This window comes from Camelus dromedarius, chromosome 3 (assembly GCF_036321535.1).
Source record: "Camelus dromedarius isolate mCamDro1 chromosome 3, mCamDro1.pat, whole genome shotgun sequence".
Classification (NCBI taxonomy): Eukaryota; Metazoa; Chordata; class Mammalia; order Artiodactyla; family Camelidae; genus Camelus; species Camelus dromedarius.
In genome coordinates, this window is record NC_087438.1 from 56,295,934 (window position 1) to 56,318,841 (window position 22,908).

A 22,908-nucleotide genomic window follows, 5' to 3' on the forward strand; every position below is an offset into this window, starting at 1 on the left:
GATAAAGAGAGGGCCTTTCTGAGAAGGCCTCTTTAGGTCAAGACATGAAGGATGAGACAGAGAGGACATGCAGATCCTTACAGGAGAAGCTGTCAGACAATGGATCTGTGAATGCAAAGTCCTGTGCAAGACAGGAATGTGCTCAAGGTTTGTGTTTGTTTTATAGAAAAGGAAGGACAGAGTAGCTGTAGAGGAAATGCAGCCAGGGAGGTAATGGAGAAGAGTCCAAGTTATATCCAGTTTTAATCCTAAATTTACTGCAGGGGTGAGCGAGAATTACTAAAGTATTTAGCCTTAGGGCTGCAGAGTGATGGGATCTTATGGCCTTGTAAGAGACTACCCTGGCCTCTCTATAACTGCAGATGGGCCAAGGGTGCCAAGAAGAAGACCAGTAGGAGGCTACTGCATAATAAGCCAAATGTGAGAAGATGGTGACTTGGACCAGGGTGGTGGCATATGTGACGGCAAGAAGTGATTAGATTTTGGATATATTTTTGAGGAAGAGGCTAAACGGGTCCTGTGAGAAGGAGAGGTAGTAGGTGTCATCAAAGTTGACCCTGAAGATTCTAGATTGAGCCACTGGGATGAAGAAGGCTGTAAGACCAACTGGACTGAGGCAGGATGTTTTATAAAAATGCAAATATTCAATATGGATAAAGGCAGTCAGAGGGATTGTCATTTCTTATCTTACTATTTTAAAAATGTCTACAAGGTCCATAAATCACTACAGTAATCAGATTGCCATTTAAAATAATAGGTAAAATTTTGCACATGTAATTAGGTATAGCTTTACAACCTATGCATGACAAACATCTTGGATAGCTGTGTATTTCTCTTACCACTGAAAGAAATATATGCTATTTAAAAGTATTTATAAGTGAACAGAAGGCAGTTTGCTGCAGTAGAATAAGCACAAGTTTTTCCAGAGAAACTGGAATTTGAATCCTTTTGTCACTTGCTTATTATGTAACCTTGGGCATATTTCTTCATGCTTTAAAATTCAGTGTTCTCCTCTTTAATTAGGAATATATATATATATATATATATATATATATATATATATATATATATATATATAAAATTAGTTGTATAGCTTTATCATGAAAATTAAATAAAGTACTATACATAAAATACTCAGCACATTGCTTGACAAATAATCATAATAAAAATAACAATAACATGGCAAATAACGATGATAATGAAAGTGAAAACAACATTGCGCTTAGGTTCCCTACACTTATTACAGAATGGCCATCTTGTGGTAAACACTTTAATGCATCATCATATCTGATTCCTACAGCAAATCTTTAAGGTGGGCACTGTCACTAATCCATTTTACAGATGATGAAAATAAAACCTGTAAATGGAACCATATGGCTAATTATCTGAAGATAGAAAAACCTAAAGGCATAGGTTCAGGGCTTCAGGTCCAAGGGGTTTTATCCCACCCATCATGAACTGGAAAGTTTAATGCCTTCCCTGAGCTTAAAAAAAGAAATCCCTGGAATATTAAATTAATACTTCTCAGTGTTCTATTTATAATCAACTTTGAGGTGAAACTTGGGACAATGAAAAAATTGACCCAGACAATCGGAGATGGCCTTAACAATGAATCCAACCAATGCAAGGAGGAATAGAAATTAAATAAGGCTTGAAGTCTAAGCGTACACAGACAGTAGGGCAATGTGCATTGGTTTCAAACACTGGAAATGACACTTGATCTGTTTTCCTGAAATAAATCTGGTGAAAAGTAAAATATTTTGCATTTATATAATTTTTACTCACTTTCTGTGATGGTTAAATTTCCTGTGTCAACCTGGCTAGACCATGGCACCCAGTTGCTTGGTCAAATACTAATCTAGACACTGTTGTGAAGGTATTTGGTTGATGTAATTGACACCTACAGTCAGCTGACTTTAAATAAAGCAGACTTCTCTCCATAATGTGGGTGGGCTTCATTCAATCAGCTGAAGGCCTTAACAGCAAAAACTGAAGGTTCCTGAGACGACAAAACTTTGCCTAAAGACTGTAAAACAGAAATTCGAGTTTTCAACTGGCCTGGCCTGCCCTGCAGATTTCAGAATTGGCCAGCCTCACAATCCCACGAACCAATTCTGTAATATAAATCTCATTATTTTACATATTTTATATGTCTCTCTCTGTATATATCCTTCTGATTCTGCTTCTCTGGAGAACACTGGCTGATATACTTTCCTTTTCCATCTACATATCTTTATTACTATTTTAAACTTTATCTGAGTAAAATAGAAGTATAACAATACGAAATATGAAAATCCTATCTACATATAAAATAAATTTAAATAACAATTATTTTCTCACAATTCAACATCATTATCAAATATATTTCAGTAAGGAAGTTTTGTTATATCAAAAAAGAAGTAAGCAAGCACTATTAGGTCTTTTCACTAATGTTTTAGTGAATTGACCAAAGCTAAATCTTTAGAAGCAATGATTTCTTCCCTGTTCCACTGAGAATCTATAAATGAGTTCTTTCTATTTTTTAGAGCTTGTAGTAATAAACTTTTTAGTCTTTATATATTAGGTTTCAATATTTAAGCCTGCTTAGCATATATTTATGAACAAGAATATACTTGATAAAATAATTAGTCAAGTTGCTCCAGGCACTAGAGGGAAAATAGGCATGTCTGTATAAAAAAGGAGAAAGTCTGTAACAAATGTAGGCAAACAAAAACAAGGATGTGAAGCTTTACTTCAGACCCCCAAGGAAATAAAGTCCTAAGATCAAAATGTAAAAGCAACTCTTGTTCATTAGAGAATACTATGATTGGATATCATTCCTTTTCAAAATGCATGAGTTGTAGAATAATTGAGCATAGTCAGCCATGCAGAATTAAACTCTACAAGAAAACAGGAAAGAGATCTATAAGAAATATGTAGCATAATTAAGAAAAATCACAAAGCTCATTATAAACAGAAGTAATATTTTTGTAAGACTAAAACAGTATTTTGAAAGTTAGGGGAAAATATCTAATCACTGTGTCCTGCGTTTGCTGCACATATATATAGCTTATTTGTATATAGTCTGTTTATAAAACTATAAATACATATTTATATATAAAACTATAGATTTGTATCTTTATTACTCCCAGCCAATGTTCCCTTATATGTGATGAGTTCTTAGATGTTCTTCATTTAAAAGATAAAACATATTTAGAGATTGAGAAGGAACTAGTAAAAACGATGAAGCTCAGCTGTGCCGAATCACTGCTGTCTCACCTCTGATGGGCATCACACAGCTCACAAGATGTCTAGCATAAACTACTTATCCAGGCAGTAACCTCTGTCATCATACCAGTTGGGAACAGATGTTAATAAGTCCCAAATGCAGTTTTACATTTAAGTATATTAAGAAATTTTAACTTTATAAACATGTGAAGAACCATATGGCTTTTGTAGTTTAGTGTTTCAACATAGCTGATTGCTAAAAAGATTGTTCCTTTTATATTCATTTGAAAATTCAATTTTTTCCTAATCATAATTTTTTATTATATGACCTGACTCAGTATTAATAACTACATTCATATAAATTCAAACTCAGCTTCTTTCTGTGATATTAAAAAATGACAAATGACTATTAAAGCAATTAAAAATCTCCCCTTAGGCAAGAGAACAAGGAAAAATTCAAGCTTCGTTTTTGAGGTAGTATGAACAAAAACCAGTAAGTTGTGGTTTGATTAAATTTAGGCATTGATTTATTGTACAGCTATAAGATTGCCACTGTCTCATTTTCTGACTGATTGATCCCATTCAATAATATATTCCATTTCTGTCCCTATTTTAATTCTTATAATGATTTCATTAATTTGGTGAATAAATGGTATTTCTAGAGGTAAAATAATAGCTAAGAAAACAAAATAAATTAAGAGGAAGGAAGAAATTTATATGAGAATAAGCCTGATTTGATGCACATTCTAGTTAATAGATAGAATTTTGTATCGATTAGTTCATTTTTAGCAGTTAATTTTCTTATGTAAATGTCTTAATTTTTTTTAAAGGAATGAACAAAGGCATTGGTGTAATCAGTTTATCAAGCCTGACCTTACTATGATATTTAAATAAAAGATAAATGAAAATTGGATTAGTACAAAATGGGAGAAGCAGCCACTGACTTAACTTCACTAAAGAGTGTTATTAAAGTTATGAACTGATCTGTATTTCACACCCACCGATACACACGTATATTACACACATCTTAATATCTGGAAGTCTTTGTTTTTGAAGGCCTACTTATTAGACCAAAGTCTGATGAATATAGCAGCACAGTTTTTAGTGTATGAAAGGGAATAACTGATATTGCAATTTTTGAAGGAAATTGGAAAACAGAGTTACCAAAAATTATCTGAGCAATAGCAACATAATTGGATTACATATATCACCTCTAAACATGACTCATATGGAGGTACAGTATCTGTTGTGGTTGCTTTAAAAATGTGAATCTCATTAGTTTATAATTAGATCTTGGGACATAACTTAGTTTGAAGGAATTTCTTGTGTAGTTAGTGGATGTGTTTTTGTACTCAATGATAAGATGTTTAAGTACCTGAACATAAGATTCAGCTAAGATAAATAAAATGATGCTTCCAGTAGTTACGAAAACAGGTGTTAGGCAAAACTGCCCTACTAACTCAGATGCTACAAACATGTTGCTGTAGGCTAATACATCCCATCAGAACATTTGGAGACGAAAATAATTATCAAGTGGATGCTTCAAGTTCTATACAGGGATATAGCTCCATGAGGAGAAATGCAGATGTGACATATCATGCATCCCTTCTACAAATCCACACAAAAAAGCAGTCAGTAAGTCCTTGCTTTCTGCAGGGAAAGGTTCAAATAAAAGAAATCGGGCATATTTGAAAAAAAATAAGACAGATTGAAGCACAAGAATATTGTAAAAGGAATTATATGGGAACAGAGTGATCACTTGTCTTGTCTGTTTTAATAATGGCAGTCATAATAATTCTAAATATAAGGCAAATCAAATATGCTCTGTTGTAAAGAGAAAAGCCCGTATCATTTTGTAGTATCATAATACAAGTAAAACACTATCTAATATTGCATTAATTTACTCTGAGTTATATTGCCTCTTCCTAATTTTTTACAGTATATGTTAGTCTAGACAGAAATCTATTTTCTTTAAAAAATATTCTGAACAATGATAATTTATTACAATTATTGAATTATAATTAATCCAATTCTGTGTACCTCACAGGTAAAAATAACTTAGATTTTTAATATAATGTCCATACTGCAAACATTTAATACACAGTATCACTCAGTAGTAGTATCTACTAGGCACCTACATGTTTAGATAAAGCATTTATATATTAATTTTTTAAATAATTTTTAATTCATAATTCATACATTAACAACTAGTGATCAGGTGTGTGTGACTATATGGCACCAAGAAACACCCCCATTTACTTTATTACTTCTTCTCCTGTTGAACTTGGAAGGGTAGCAGATCTCCTGTTAGAAGTATCTGAATAATTTGAAGAAACTAAAGTAAGTATTAGAAGAAGTTACTGTCCAATTATGCTGTGAATCTGAAGGAAGAAATTGAATCTGATAAAGATATTGGGTGAGGAGACATGAAAGTTTAATTCAGGTGCAATTTTTGTGGCCAACAAAAGACTCCATTTTGTTGATAATTTAAACAGAATGGAGAAATAAGAGGAAAGGAAGATAAATTAAAGAAGGACCACAAAACATAAAGCAGTCTGAGCTTGGAAAAGATCACTCTAGATAAATTTTGTTGATGGGAGGAGATGAGAGTGAAAACAGAGAATATTAATAATATAGTAAATATATTATGGATAATAGTTTTAAATAAAAGATATATTTTGATAAATATCACTGAAAAGACACATAAACAGAATAATAAATGTTCAACTAAGAAAAATAATTGTTGAAATAACTGGAGGTAAGAAGTACCAAAAAGGACTAAAAAAAAATCACAATCCACTTTCTACAATTATTCATATTCCTTACAAAACTAAGCCTTACAAATATATCTTGTCAAAAGTTTTAATACAACTACACAATAATACTCTCTTTCTTATACACTTTGATAAAATCAAAAGAAAAATTTGGCTCCCATTGGTAGTTTTATATAAAAGGAATGTCTGCTTTACTAAGTGCAAATTTTCTTAATGTTAATATCATCTGTATGTGAAATTAGTTAAAATATTCCTTAAGAATACATTGTTCTTTTCTAATCATCTGTGCTGAAATCAACAACAAAAACATCTGCTCTTATCTGAAAACAAAAATATATTTAAAACACAGTTTAAACTCTATGATGTTCAGATCACTCTAGAGTCAAATAAATATTTGGAGGAAAAAATGTTCATAAGTTGCATTTATCCAAAAATGTTCTTAATAAGCAGGGAAATTATTCAAATAATTTTAAAATAACAAAATTACACCAAGAAATAGTTATACTGTAAGCACAGTTTACATTAAGTTAAAATTGATCTCCATCATGCAAAAATAATAATTCTTTTGCAAAGCCACCAAAATCCCTTGTCAGGCAAGATAGCAAGGAATGGGATGTAAGAATATCAGAGAAATGAGACTGAGCTAGAAAAGCATGGGTACTCACAAGGATTGGTACTCACATGAAGAGAAAACTCAATCATGACTGAGAAACAGACTCCTGGAGAAACTCTGTAAACACTAAACCCTCAAGTCAGGGCAGAAAGAAGTCAGAACTAGGCAGATGAAACTCAGAACAACTGATAAGTTTGCTAGAAGGTCACGTGATGAGGTTGCTTCTAAAAATAGGCTACAAAATAGGACTAGGGTAGGAGAAAATTATAGGGAGTTCTTATCCAAATCAGGTTATAATCTATCTAATGATATTATGAAAAAGAAACATTAATTGAGAGCTTATCCTATTCTGTGATTCCATTTCAAGGCAGTTAAAATGAGTGTAATGCAATATGGCATACTTGGAGTTGACCAAAGATATTTTAAGATGTCTATTTCATTTCCTTCCATTGAATGTTTGATCTTTTGAACTTACTTTTCCAAGTGAAAATCCCTCCCCAGTTTCAGAGAACAGCAGAAATCAAGAAGTCTCCCACCAGTTGAAATAAATTAGGTCTATGAATTGAAAAGACCCTGCCTTGTACCTGAGTTTCAATAACAGGGTTACATTCCCCACTTCCTATAAAATCAAGCCCCATTAGTTCCAGTAACCATTTCCTGCTCCTCTCTCTCAAGCCTAACTCCTTTCCTCAATTACTTTGCCTAAGAAAGAGTCTGGTTCTGAAGTCTTGTCTTTCTATTCCAACCAGCCCCTAACCCCCCTCCATCCCAGGGCTTCATCCCCCTTTCTGGATGCTGCTGGTCTGCTAGCCTGGGCTTTTTATCACTTACTAAGCAGACTGGTGGTAGTGTCTCCTATATTCTTACAAATGTGTCTGTTCTTTAGGATCCTATCATTTCTCTTTGACCCACCCACTGTCCTGGAGCCATGCTGAAAATACCACGTGGTCTCTACCATTTGCATTGGTCTCAGCATTGTTAGGTTATAACTGTAAAAATTATTTTTTTAAAGAAAGTGAGTATTTGCGGCAACAACATGATTTTTATCCTTAAACTTAAATGAGTATCATGCTCAATGTCAGGCATATATTTGATAATGCAGTATTCCATCATGAAAAGTCAGATTTCTGAAAGTACGTTCTATCATTTTTCTTTTTTTCATTCTCCTCATTTTATTATTTCCTGCATTTTTACATTTTAGTTTTCTCTCCCCATTTTATTATTTTTGGCATTTTTCTCAGTGTTTTAATTTTCTAATTTTCCTTATTCCTTAATGTGTATGTGATGTTTTGTGCTATGTTTTCCTCTGTGATAATTCATTTTCACTTATCTTCTCTTTTTATTTAAAACTCATAACCAACATCATTTAGTCTAGGACAGCATAATGGGTCCAAGAAAGAAAGAAATAAAAATCTGCCAGTTTTCTGGTTGAGACCTGAAAAAGCACATTTTAAGAGGTCTCTATTATTAAGGGGATTACATTAAATAGGAATAATCTTTACAGCATAGGAACTTTACCTGCTGTAGTTGGCGCTTCTTCATCGGATGCTATAATGAGAGGAAAAGAGATAAAGTGGCAAAAAGGAGAGGATGGGAAAGGGGTGAGAGGGAGAGGAAGAGAGAGAGAGAGAGAGAGAAATTGAGATTGAACATAAATAAATTTCACATTTCTACATAATGACTATAAGGCCCTGACTTGTAATTTTGAGTATACATTAGAAATTTGTCACTAGATAATTATAGGTTAATGGATATTTACATCAATTTAACACTTAAATAATCTTATACATTAAAATAAGAAATAGAAAATAAGAACTAGAAAAGAGCATTCAGTTGTCTGAATTTGAATTTCCCATTCTTTTACAAACAAGATTGATTTTTTTTCAGTTTGAGTGTAAATTATAATTATTAGAAATAATAATTGTTTGAAATATAAATTGTATATCACATGTAAACACCCCACTCATCACCACTTTGTGGGAATTTTCTGCTAGCAAAGAGGAATGAAGGGGTATTGTTGTTTTAGTCAAAAGTTTTGTTCCATGAGGGAGAAATTAACAAAGATAGCAATTACTAAGACTCAGAATCACTTTGCATGTTGGTTAGACACAAAGATTCTGTCTTTCTCTCTCCATCACATACACACACAAACGCACTCAACGCATGTGTACCACACACTTCAGGATTCTGTAGCAGTGGTTCTGTGGTGAAGCCATAGGAACCTGCATTCTAAAGGTTGATCCCAACTGATTTTGACACAAATATTTTACAGACCGTACATGGATAAACATGGATATTATACAAACAAAGGCCACATTATGGAAATACAAGTTTAAGCTAAAACAGTGGTTCATAACCCTGAATCTCTGTAAGAATGCCAAACTCTGCCCCACCCCACCAAACCAGTTAAGTCAGACTCTCTTTCAGTGACTCACTTGTGGCCAGGACTGAGACACTACTAAGTAATATCAGTATAATGTGAGATGAACCATAACTCAAAATGTTAATCATTTTGATTCCTGCTTTAAAGGGGAGAAATATATGAGAGCAGCAACACTTCAAGGGTAATAATGTGCTGTGCTTAAGCACGGGAGGGAGCGTGGTGGTTGCAAGAGGGAAGGAGCCTCACAGTTTCTCCCTCAATCCACCTTTTCACCTTCCTACCAACAGACCGACTCTGTGAGAAGACATTTCTGCTCTGTGCACAAACACAGCTTAACCAGAAAATTACTTTTGAATTATATGACTCTGGCCAGTACTCCTTCATTTGATTCACGAAGTTTTAAAATAAAAATTTACTCAGCTGAATTGCTTAGAAAGGAGCTTTGTCCCCAAGTGATTCGTTCATCAAGGTATCACTGTGCAACTAGGGAGCGGTCTCCACTATTTTCCGTTAAGGTTACATCTGCACAGAGTACACATTAGACAAGCTTACTTTGTGTCCTGACAGTATTTTCGTCTCACACTGTTTGGCTTGTCTCTTTGAAAGCACCAAAAAAAAAAAAAAAAAAGAGAGAGTGAGGAAACACACTTGGCATGCATGGTGTGGAGAACATAAATATTTAAAAAGCTATTTACTGCTTTATCATGTCCAAAATATTATCACAACACATACAAGGAAAACTGTCGCTGGCTTCCAGGAATTCCCTTTTAGGAAAATACCATTGGGACTTGTAGAAGTGCTGAATGAGATGGGTCATTATTAGTAAAAGTCTGGAGATTCAAAAGGAAAAAGAAAAAAAGCTCACACTTTTAACTGGTCCCTTTGTGTATGTGAACTCAATTAATAAAGCAACCTATAAGATGAAATTACTCTTATCTGATAGATGAAGATACAGAGATGCAGAGTGACTGAGCAATTTGTCTAAGGTCAATTTGAATTTGAGCTCGCGTGACTTTAAAACCACTCTTTCCATGCTGCCTCACTGCCTCACTGCCTCACTAACTGCTGATTCAGTATCCACTTAGAAAGAATGGGAAAAGGGAGAAAGGGTCAAGGAACAAGGACTGGCTAGATCTCTAATTATGTTCGTTGGACTTAGCTTAACAAACAAAAACAAAAACAAAAACTGGATGTAAGGGCTACAAGAGAAATCCATTTAAGAAATGAAACGCTCCCTGGGAAATAACTTCAAGTCCCTATAATCCAGAATAGACACAGCTAGGTGAGAACCTGACTAGGTGGTTAAAGAAAACATCCTAAGCCAAAAATGCCTAAGAAAGAAAGATAAGACATGCTAAGATTTTATTCCTCCATTATATAGGTAAGAAAGAAATTTTAGGAAAGAACTAGCAATCACAGAAGTAAAGACAATTCCAGATTTACAGGACTCATAGCAATTAGGTAATCTTAAAACCACAACCCCTGGGGCAAGTAGTGCATTTACCTACGCTTCAGGCTATATAATACCTGAAAGCATGCTTGTAACAAATTAACAATATTAGAATCAGCAGGTACACAAGTCTGCATAGAATTCTGTTTCTGTGCAACATCTCCATAGTGGTGGTTCCTCATAATATGTAGATGTAACTAGATTTACGCTATTAATCTACATATATACTATTAAAATACATACTCACTCACAAAGACACATACAGGGTTAGGATTGGTATTAATCTGCTGTTTCAGTGATCAGTGACCAAGATGCTCTGAAGGCTAAATGCATTAACAAACAAAGCATCGTGAACTATTAACAGGTCGTAGCAAGAGCCCCCAGAGTACAAATAAACCTAAAAGTGGACATTAGTGGCCCATTTAGTGACATTTGAGTGAAATTAAGTATCACAGAAGTAACGTCATACTATCCAAATGAATCCTTACTCTTCCTGTTTGCTTCTTGGAACTCAGAGTTAGTAAATTAAAAAAAACATATATATGTATGTATATGTGTATATATATGTGTGTATGTATATGTATATGTGTGTATACACACACACACACACACACACACGCATATATACACACACACACATAAGTCTGTGTCACATGCAAGTTCCTCTAATCCTGGAAATTAAAACCATATGTACCAAGAAAATAAAAATAAACTGACAAATAACTCTGTATTGTTCTGGCTGGTGACAATGCAGAAGAATCTACTGAAATTATGCTGATGATAGGAAAACACACAGTAGAAAGACCTATCTGATATACAGAATTTAATTCAGTGTGGTCCTCTCATTGCACATCACTGAATTGCCTGGGCGTCTGTTAAAATGCCACAGATCTAAAGAACTTGAATTTTGGGTGTTAGCCCAGGTCTCTGCATTTTTGGAAAGCTCAGCAGGTGACTGTTATGAAGACTAAATGCTGAGAAATATGACTCTACCCATAGAAAGTTTGTTGCAGAGCCATGGGTCCAGTTGCTGGAACTGCAGCAGTAAATGAACAATGTGGTGATATGCACTGTGTTTCATCAGGCTTCAATGTTCTTTTTCTTGTAACGTCTTCAGGTTTATGTGGGCATCTACGTCAATGCCTTGGGGGAAGATGATCCCTGCCTGGGATTTAGAAAGAAAGTCTGTATCTTAGAACCAGGTGAGTCTTTTTCCTTTTTACTGGCCATAGTTACTGGTCTATGGAGGTATATGACCCATCTGGGGACAATAACGTGTAAGGAGAGGCGTGCATGTGTTTGCATGAGGACAGGCTCTTGGAAGGACACTTTCTTCTGAGAAAGCATCTGCTAATAACCTTCTCTCTCACTCCTTTAGATATGGACAAGGAAGTCTGTGGCCCCAGAAGTAAGTTGGCAGATATCTTGCCACCATGATTGGAGCACGTTTCAGGAAAAAGCCAAGCCTCAAAGACTGAGTAGATAAACAAAAAGAAATTAGATTATTGATAATATTATTGGGCAGGGAATCATATCTTGACCTCACTCTAGACTTCCAGCTCTGAGGAAAAATACTTCCACTTTATTGTTTATCTAGTTTTAGTTGAGCTTTCTCTTACTTGTGACTAATGACATTCTGCTGCAACCATAACCAGTTTCATTGTTCCCATTTAAAATATATTAGAATGCATAAAACATTAATTACCTCTGAGGCAGGCACATCTGGAGCTGTGCTTTCACAGGGAAGCTGGGCTTTCAGCAAGTTTTAATTTTAATTTTTCCACAGTTTCCCACCATGTTTTGATACAATAAACCTAACCCTCTGATTCTTAAGTTGGTCAGTTTTTTCAGGACAGTCTGGCATTATACATGTTCATGAACTGGGTTGGTAACAGGATCTACATCAGGTACAAATAATTACCCACTGAGCTGTGTATTACCCTGATATACATACAGTATTAAAACACACATACTTCTTCATTGGACAGGGTCTAATCTTTTTATGTGGGTTCAACTATTCTTGTATCTCCTGCTTTGGTTTGCCTTATCCTTGGATGTCTTAAGTAAACTTTCATAACTTGGAAAATCTATCCATTTAAAATAATTCTATACCCAGTGTGACTCACTATCAAATAGGAAAAGCTCATTATGAAATATATAAAATACATTTCTTAGCATATTATAATCTATTTTACATAAAGATGTTATGCAGTTCATATTGACTTGTGCATCATTTTGGTTGCTATATTATAAATTTAGTTAATTATGCATCAACTATGCTTTGCAAGTATACAGTTATACATGTAATTCATTACTTCCATGAGCAAAGCAACAAGAAATATGTATTCTTATTCTCACAGTTTAGTATGTTTTTATTCAACTGAAGTGATGCAAAAATAACAATGATGATATTTACACATTATTATTTATGCCTACCCAGATGTTAAATGCTATAAATATGTGTGTGTATGTGATCACTATGGCAAAGAAGAGTAAATTATCATTTCAAATTTGTGAACTCAGTCATTTGAGTAGGATGTGCAGTTGCCTCTGGACGTTTTCAGAGAAATATTTAGAGAGAGGCATTGGTTTATATAGTCTTTATTGTCTGTCTGTTGAATTGTTTGTTCTTTGCCAATGGCCCAATGAGGACATGCCTCAGGACTTAAAAGTTGCTGTTACCAACTCCTCCTTTGCGAAAATACATAGAAAAATATTAGTCTCTCCTGGCTCTTCAGGCAGGATATTATCCGGTCAATTCTACACTGTCACAGCCGCAGAGTATCTGGGTCACAGGGAGGAGCCGCAGGCAATGTATTTGCATAGAAAATGTTCAAAGACACAAAGTCCTCTATTCTATCAGTCTTTTGTGTGCAGTTTAATTCTTGTGCTAAGTTTGGAAGATAGCATCTGAGTACAGTTAATAATATGTAATACATAAAACACAATTATGTACACAGGTAGTTAGCATGTAAGTTTGTATCTCTTTGTGTGTTTACTACTCTCTCCCATTAGACTAGGAGTTTCGTGAGGACAGGGATGTGCCTTTTTTGCTCATCATTCTAACTACAGTTTTTAGAATGGTACCTATAACACTGCAGGGCCCAATAAATATTTGTCAAAATAAAGAAAATATGTATAAATATTTAATACCGTCTTCTGTATTACTCAGTAAAATTTAGCTGCTTCGTTATGCTACATTACTAGACTTACCAAAGAGAAAGCCTTACACCGTCATCTATGTTTTAGTTACATCAATCTCTGTATATCATTATATATGTAATAACTTACATAACTATATAAAGTCCTATCAATCCGATTTTCTTTCTTGCAGCAGAGAGAAAAGGATTAATAGTAGAAAAGACAATGGTTGCTCCAATAACCATTTGATCATCTCATGAAAAAACAATTCTGTGATTTTAAATTAATTCAGAAGCATCAAACTATAGTTTATTAACTAAATAGATTCATTAAAACAGAACCACAATTTCTATGTTTTGCACTAGAATGCACTTTCTATAGTTCAGTAGTAATACATCTCACATGAGTTTTATAAGCTACTTATACAGTGAGTGAGTCATGCTAACAGCAATTAGCAATGCATTTGTGATTTTCTCATTTTAGAAATAGGTACAAATGGGGAGGATAATAAAGAATGAATGGAAGTTTGGTTTCATTTTTCTCTACTGAGCAAAAAAAAAAAAATATATATATATATGTAAAATTCACAAAACTAAAGCACAGTATTGGGTAGCTGGGAAGTAGTATGACTCAAGTAGCCTACATTCATATCCCAGCTAGTACTAAAAAGACTTTGGGGACATAATTAGGACAGATTTTGCTATTTCAAGGAAGCATTAAAGATCTTTAAGTTAGCTGGTCTGACATTACAAAAGCCCATAATTCAGTATCTCATGTATCTACTCAATCATCCTCAAATATATTTCGTTTATTGAATACGCCCCCTCCCTCCCTATCCAAATTCATCGCATCTTTGTAGACTGAATTCAAGTCTCACCACCTTTGTAGACTGAGTTCAAGTCTCACCATCCTCAGTTCTTTAATATTTTAGTTTCCAGATTTATGTAGTTACCCACTTGCATGCCCCACTAGCTTTTAAACTATAACCTAAAGCCAATTGTAAAGAAAATGGCAATAATATTTTCAATCTTGTTCCCAAGCTCGACATTATTCATGGTGCTTCTTTCAAGGGCAGTAGTTATGTTTTAACTTTGTAGAGTGTACATAATTAACATTATTAACTGAATCAGTATTTTTGGAAAGCTTTCCAGTTTTAGAGAAGAGAAAATGAAGTCCTGAGGTGAATTTCATGGTTGTTTTTACATTATTGTGAGCCATGTAAAACAGAAGATTGGAAATTAAAGCTAAAGTATCCTAAGGAAATTCGTGGACAAATAGAAGAAACTTGAAGGAAAAAGATTAGAAGTTAATGTAAATGATTGCTCAATTTCCAATAAAATTAATTCATAATCTTTTTGAAACTTTAATACAGGAGAGGGGGGAATAGTTCTAGCATGAAGAATGCTGTTCAGTGTGACAGGGAAGCCATGCAGCTAAGGTTACCTGCTCATCATATGTGAAGTTAAGATGGTGCAGCACCTGTGTAACTCTGCTTCACAGCAACTGACAGAAGGAAGCTAATACCATCAGGCTCATACTCCATGGATTTCTGCTTTATTTATGTGTGGCCAACTACTCACTTCAACCTCAATCCATTTCCATAAGTCTGGACAAAGGAGCTAATCTAGAGAGTAAATCTGTTAAAACTGAAAGAACAAAACATGAAAAGCTAATGGCTAGATCAGCAATGTTGGCACAAATCTCAGTGACAGCAACCACTTAAGGAAACTACAGAATCATTGCACATATAATGTTAATGTCAGAAGAGGTTGTGTGATTAAGGGGTTGGCAAAAAATCCATTGTTACAATGGGTTAAGGCTTGCATTAAAAAATAGAAGTACATTGATTATATCATATTTATCAAATTATCTAAATTACCAACTAAAAACTCGACACAAACTGAATTTTGAAGTAAAAATACTGTAACATCAGAATACATACACAATGTATAATAATTAAATATTTCTATTATAAACAAAAGAGGATTATATGATACATGCTGTTCTATACCTTGTTTTCATCAATACATTATGTATTTTTCTATGTCAATATAATCAGTGAATATGGACAATATTTAATAATATTTTATTTTATGGATGTACCATAATTTATTTAATGAAGTCTTTATTAAATGGTATTTGGATGGATTCAGGGGTTTTTCTCTTGCAAATAATATTTCAAAGAATAATCAGACTCCATTTGACTAGTAGTAGAAATATAAAACAAAAATATGACCAAATAATTTCCTCAAGTAAATAAATAGGAGCCCATAATCTTAAACACACTGTAAAATGTGCACTTTTTGTAGAGAAGGCTTTAAAGGATCCTCTTTTATGCCATCAGCCTATCTTTAGTAACATGCTTCTTCAATATATTAGACAACAAATTTGTGACTTCTTCCTATGAAAGTTACTCTCTTGCAATAGAGTTGCAATATTAATGGAGATCAAGTAAAAGTTCCAGTGTCCCATGTCCATGTAGCACAAGACACAGAGACAAGAAATGGCTGAGCTCTGTGTTTGAATCACTGTGTCCTTAGATGAAAGGGTTTCCCTGCTTGACACCCCTCTCCCAGCTATAGATGGTGTAGGAATGTATACTAAATATAATATTCTTATATTAAATAACATAAAACTTCATTGTTTATAAAAAATTAATGGTGACTATCTGAAGACAGAAAATTACCTTATTACAAAATATCGGCATGTAATGCGTGGGTACACAAGTAGGTATTTATTATATTAGTTATTTCAAACATGGTATTTATACCACTTTTGAAATTCGTGAAGACTTTTAGCAAAATATCATTTCTTTTTCACTACTTATATTCCAAAGAGGAATTCAGAAACTTTACAATGGCTTTGAAATGATAGGTTCCCAAAATATAGATCCACACATTAGGCTTAATTAAAACATGTTCTGAAACTCAATAGATAAAGGGAAAAGACAGTGGGAAGGTGTGACTTGAAAAGAGCTGAGATATCTCTGGAGGATCCATCGGTTTCTCTTTGGTCAGATGAATTATTTTTTTCATGTATTTTGAACTCATTCCAAGGACACTAACCGTAAGAGATACAGTAAAACCTCTGCTTGCCTATACAGAGCTCGACTAATCTAATATGCCGCTGACTTATTCAGCAGTGAGTTAATGACTGCTATAGGGATTTTTTCCCCTGCCTGTTAAAATAGAAGCTAAAATTAAATGCTTTCTTTTCGGAATCATTAGGACCTCCTTTAAAAGAAAATAGTCAGTGTATCCACATTCAGGTGTTAATCAAATGACATTGACAATGTAATTTCCTTATCTTCAAAACTTGTCTCCCTAGGCTAAACTTTTCCTTAATTGGAATGTCTTTAAGGAACTCAACTGATAAAAAAGAGGACAGGTCTAACTTGAATACAATGAAATTGAATAAAGGTGCAGGGCTATTCAGGGATGGCCCAGAACCCTTCTTCTTATCTTTGAGGTTATTTTCAATTTGTGAATGCACACTGTTAACTTCTACTCTTCCAAACTGTCAAGAAACAGTCTAGGAAGCAGCCTGTAAGGAGACAGGATGTAAGCAATTTTGCAAAATAAAATTTTAAATCCAAACCAAAATTAAAGGCCACTTAGTCCAACCTACCAACCAAAAATCTAAACACTACTTCAAAACTTCTAGTGGCAAAGAACTCAGTCTCATAAAGGAACATGTTACATCACTTTCCCAGAGATAGCCTCTGGAAAACAATGGAATAATGTGGCTTTCTTTAGCATACGAGCCATTCAAATATTTGAAGAGAACTATCATATCCCCTATACTTCTTTTCTTAACTGAGATAAATATTTCCACTTAATTTCACATGCCATGACATATCACATTTTCATCATGTTTGATAAATGATAAATTTCCTCTTCTTGATATATTTCCTCTTCTTTCCTCTTCTTGATATATTTCCTCTTCTTTCCTCCTCTTGATAAATTCAAATTTGTCAAAGTCTTTTAAAATACAGTAACAAGTTGGGGGCAGTGAGGGGTAAATTAGGACTTTGTGAGTAGCAGATACACACTACTATATATAAAATAGATAAACAACAAGGTCCTACTATATCATACAGGGAACTACATTCAATATCCTCTACCCATATGAAAATAATACCTACAATGAAAAAGAATATATATATGTATAACTGAGTCACTATATTGTACTCTAGAAACTAACACAACATTGTAAACTAACATAGTAGAAAAATAAAATAAAATAAAATATAGCAACAAGAATTAGATGTCCAGACAAGATCTAACTAGCGCAAAATACAGTGTTATTACTGCCTTCTTTAGGCTGCTACATTACAAGTAATAGTCCAACAGTGCATTAGCTACTAAAAGAGTAAAGAATGAATTTCCTTTCTCTCCTTCCTCCAGTTCCAGCTTATACACCAACTCTGAGAGCACTAGTGACTTCTAATCTTATCTCCTTCCTATCTGAGGGCAAGATGAGGCAAGAGAAAAAAGAGGTGGAGGGAGATGTGGGGTGAAAATCAAAGGAAAATAGACTGGCTTGCAAGCAATGCAGAAAGTACCTTAGCAATAGGAAAAATTCCAAAAGTTTGAAACCAAGCAAAGCCTTAAAGGCTTTTCCAATCTTTCACTTTCTCTCTAGCAAAGAATCTAGTCTGCATGTTTTATATGTAGTTGATTAAGCTCACAGACACGAAAACCAAATATTTGTCACCAATGAAACAGCTTCCTTAGTGCCCAGGACTAGGTGTCAAGCCAGGTGAATATAAATATTTTGTGGCTCCTCATGGAATTTTCCACATGTCAATTGACATTTCTAGTCATAGAAGGGTCTCCTGAAAACTATTTTGAAACCTTCGTAGTTGTTTCTTTCAGTAATCAGTTTCTGGTTAGAAATTAGCACTCATATTGGTCAATAAGCCACACTGAGCCTTTTCCAAATCAACAATCTTGTAGACCAAGTCTTATTGAAAACAATCACAATAATTAGTGAATTGAAAAAATAAATTCAACTTGTAGGCAGAAAAAATGTAATAGCAAAAATAGTACAATTTAATCCTCAAAAGAAAAGCCTGAGGTAGTACTTAAAAATTACCTCAAATATTCAGAGTTTTGTGTTGTTTTCTTTCTATAGTGTTTCTATGCCTCAATTATTAATTATCAAAAGAGATTACAGACTAACATTCCTGGGATAATTTCTTTAATAACATTGAAAACTATATTATGGAAATAGTTCAAGAGGATGACTAGAGGCCCTGTATAGTATAGATCCAAACCACCTTCCTGTTTGGCTCCTAATCTCTATAAACACCAAATAATCTGGGCAACCTCTAATGCTAACTCTTCCAGAAGGTTCCCGTTTCTCATCTTTGTGTTTTTTTTGTTTTTTGTTTTTTTTTTTTTATCATCCTGTATTTTGCTCAACATGTTCCTACCTACTAATTTCATGGGTGAAGTACACTCCTAAACCAGCCCATCTCAAAAGCCATCTCACCCGTGAAATTTGATCCCTAGGACTGGAAGCAGCGTTTGCATCTCTTGATACCTACAGCACTTCCTTCTTTTCCTACAGTGACTACTTTTTGCACTGTCTTAATGACTAATGGCATGTGTGTTTTAAAGTCCTTTCCTAAACATAAGCATCTCGAGGTGCAGCCCTTTATCTTGGGGGTCACATAGGGGAGGTTAGCCTCTGGGGGTCAGAAACAGCCTTCCAGAGATGCTCAATAATCTGTGTTAAATAACAGATGCTAGTGTTCTTTTGTGCTCTGTGCTTCTATCTTCATGCAAAGAGCTTATTGTTGATCTCTCACATCTAAGACCCTAATATTAATATGGTGCCATAAATTCCAACTTGGTATTTATTATGCTTTACAGGACTCCCATTCTGCAATCTTATAAAGAAAAATCAATTCATAAGTTATGTGCTGTAAGCATAAGGAAGGCTATATCCCTGAAAGGCTGATTCCTAATTATGCAAGCATTACTTACATTACTCATAATTTTCAAATAATAAAACATAGGGTTCTCTCTTTCTCCCGTAACAAGTGAGGTGATTTTTCAAATTATACACCGAAGAAAAGAAAATTTTGAAAAATTTAAAGCTGACAGCTAAATTGCCCCCAGTTTGCATATTCAAGCACAAGTAGGAAAAAAACCTGACATTAAAATAACAGGCCAGGATTTACTGGACATTTGAATGTTATTAATGATTGAAATGATGGAAGAATATTCAGAGACTTAGAAGCTTGATTTCTGCGTGTAATTTTTGAATTGTCTAAAAGGTTTAATTATTTTTATTTACTTATTTTATAACTCCTAAATAGCTCTCATTATAAGTGAGGACCTAGTCTAAGAACCTTACATATATGAATTTACTTAATTTGAACATAGCCCCTTTGACGGCACTATTATTACCCCGATTTTACAGATAAGGAACTAAGGCATCAAGAGGTTAAGCCACTTGCCCCAGAAGACAGGGGTAGTAAATAGAAAAGTCAGAATTTGATTCAGTCTGACTGAGTTCTTAACCACAACACCATGATGCAATCCTCTAAAGAATGTTCCTACAGAATTCCAAGAGAGCATGCTCAGCATGACAACGCTGGAATTAGAGGCATTATTAATAATTATTGTTATTATGTACCCGGGTTCTTTTATTGTTTCAAAGTATCCATCCCCATATGTATAACAGGAACACTTTAACTTGGACACAAATGTTAGAGCAGGCAGATAGCTAGATATGAGCAGAGAAAGGGGGACACAGACCAAATGGCAGGAATTGGGCAGAAAGGAGGGCACAAGCCAAATGCAGGAAAACAGACATCATCTAAACACCAGGAGTCCCTGGGCAGAGATCAAAAAGCAGAGACCTTTTGGCTGATAAGGGGCCACACCTTTTGGCCTGGAGACCAACAAAGAAAGGTGAAAAAAAGGGCAGGAATTTCCAGTGTCCGAATGTAACCTTTTGCTCATTATGCACTCATTTTGATAAAATTAGCTTTACAGATCAAAAGTACCCATCATGCACCGACACCATGACACTTGTGTTCCAGAATAAATAAGGACAAAAATCCCTCCTCCCTTTGGGAAGGTGGAGTTGGGATGACAAGCAGGACATAGGACCCCAAGCCCTTCCCTCCTCAATGAATATTCTGCCCATTCATTTTTTACACCCTATGTAACTCACTTCCCAAAGAAACTCAGGGCAGCTGCTCACCTGAGCCTGCCCGCTCTCCTTTTGAGAGTGTACTATCCATCCTTTAATAAATCCTCACTTCATTTTTTTTAACCTCTACATCTTATCTCTGAATTCTTTCTGGGATGGGACAAGAACCTGGAACACCAGTTGCATCCACCAGCAACACAAACACTGGACTGTGAAAACGCATGGGACAAAATTTCACCCTTTTTGGTTGCCTTTTAGCAGAAATCTACGACCTTGGTATAATCATTGTGTTTATCAAAGAATCACCTTCCCATGTAACATTGAGATTGGTATTAGCTCAACTGTTTATTTCAAGATTATTATAGGAATTACATATATATGCACACACACACATATAAGCCTTTTAATGGATAGAGTACTCTAAAAATACAAGACACTATTAAAGGGAAAAGGGTGAGGAAAAAACGTCCTTGGTATTATGGTGACTGATAAACTGCATAAATGCCCTGCTTCAATGTTCATGACATGATGGCCTGATAACCAGAATGTCTGGTTGTGAGGAGAGCCTTACCACAGAAGTTGTGTGTCAGGAAATCATTGTAGAGAATAGTACAGCTCGACTTGGATAGTTGAATAATTAATGGAAGCTGACCTGAGGGCCTAGAGCACATTCTGTGATTCACTCTGATTTCTCCATTTCCTGAGGAACCAAAGCCATTGACTGAACCAGAGATGATCTGACACAAACAACATTTGTCTTGTTGAAAATGTTTGGTAGCTACTGTGTCGATGAGTAACAGTAATGACTCCTTACCCTACTGCTCTCTATGATTTGGATGAAACCCTTGGGGTCTGATTTCTCAATTAAAATTTTACCAGGTAGAGACATTGTGGGAATTTATCAACATTCTACCCCAAAGATGCTAATTCCTCCTTGAAATTTGCTCTATTTTCCAACGATAGTACTTAAGAAAACATCCTTATCTGTGGTTTTATCTCTTACTGAGGAACTGAAACTGTGTCCTCCCTACTTCACTTTCCAAAGTTTGATTAAAATAAAATAAAGATAACGGTAAATATTGATTGTTGTCCATTTAAAATCATAGTTTGGTGAATTTTAGAGACAAAAAATTGAATATATTCTGAAAAAGATTCTGCCCAAATTCTCTCTCATTATACGATTTTTAAAAATTATGTACTGCCACTGTACCTTAAGTAATATAGACTGCAGACTATGCCTTCATATAAATACTTTGATGTATGTTTAACAATTAGAATACAAAATAAAAAGGGGTGTATTCTTCATATGCTATAACCTTGAGGTGTCACCCAGTTTTCCTATGGCTTCAGGGACTTTGGCCAAATAAACCTTCCCACACAATGACATCTACTTGAAGCTCCTTGAGAAAATATTCAGGCCTTCAGTTTCATTTCAGTAACCCTTCTGCTTTACTCCAGTCACTCCTCATAACAAATGGTATGATTCTAGCACAGAGTGGCTGCCGATAAGATTTGTTGATTAATCCAATTTACTAGTATTAAATACTACAGGGGGTTCTGATAGTTTTAAGAAATAAATATCAACCTATCAAAATGCTTATTTTCAATGAATTCTTAATGCCTCATCTTTCTCTTCATTCTGTCTTTGGTGTAACTAAGGGTAAGTGGAAAGATGAGAGCAGACGCTCCATCATTCATGCAACAGCCCTTCACTTTCCTGTAGTCATAGTCATCATTTCCCCACTCCCCACCTGTGTCTAACCTTCTAGGCTTTCCTCATCCAGTCATTCTAAGTCTGCTCCGTACTCTAGATGCTCGAGAGCCCTTCTTAAGGTTTCTTTGATAAAATGCCTGCTCCCCCTCTTACTAGTCTTACTTTTAGAGAATAGCCTTTTCCTTACAGTTTTTATCAATAAACTGGACTTCCTATATGACTATTTCTAGTTTACCCTTTTAAATGATGTATGGCCTTATATAATAATTGTCTAACTGAAAATAAAAAGGGATGTATTCTTCATATGCTATTTTAAAAATACATTTGATGGGACCATCTCTTTTTTTGCTCTTCAAGTATATTTTTCTCCTCCTGTTACACAAATCAAATAGCCCCGAATGTTTACTAAGGTTAAGGAGATTTAAGCCCATTAAGCTTTCTTTCATCATAATCCAT

At 34.6% G+C, this 22,908-nt stretch overlaps 1 protein-coding gene across 2 annotated transcripts in view; it reads right to left on the reverse strand.

Moving 5' to 3' along the window:
* The window catches only part of EDIL3 (EGF like repeats and discoidin domains 3), a 392,288-nt gene that overhangs the window by 238,630 nt on the left and 130,750 nt on the right, over nucleotides 1-22,908 (reverse strand). The window contains exon 3 of one of the 2 annotated variants that reach the window (XM_010982003.3): nucleotides 8,113-8,142. The exons of the other annotated variant lie outside the window; for it this stretch is intronic. Within the exon in view, the coding sequence (XP_010980305.2) occupies nucleotides 8,113-8,142 (30 nt within the window). The remainder of the gene's footprint in view (nucleotides 1-8,112; nucleotides 8,143-22,908) is intronic. 2 annotated transcript variants of the gene reach the window in all.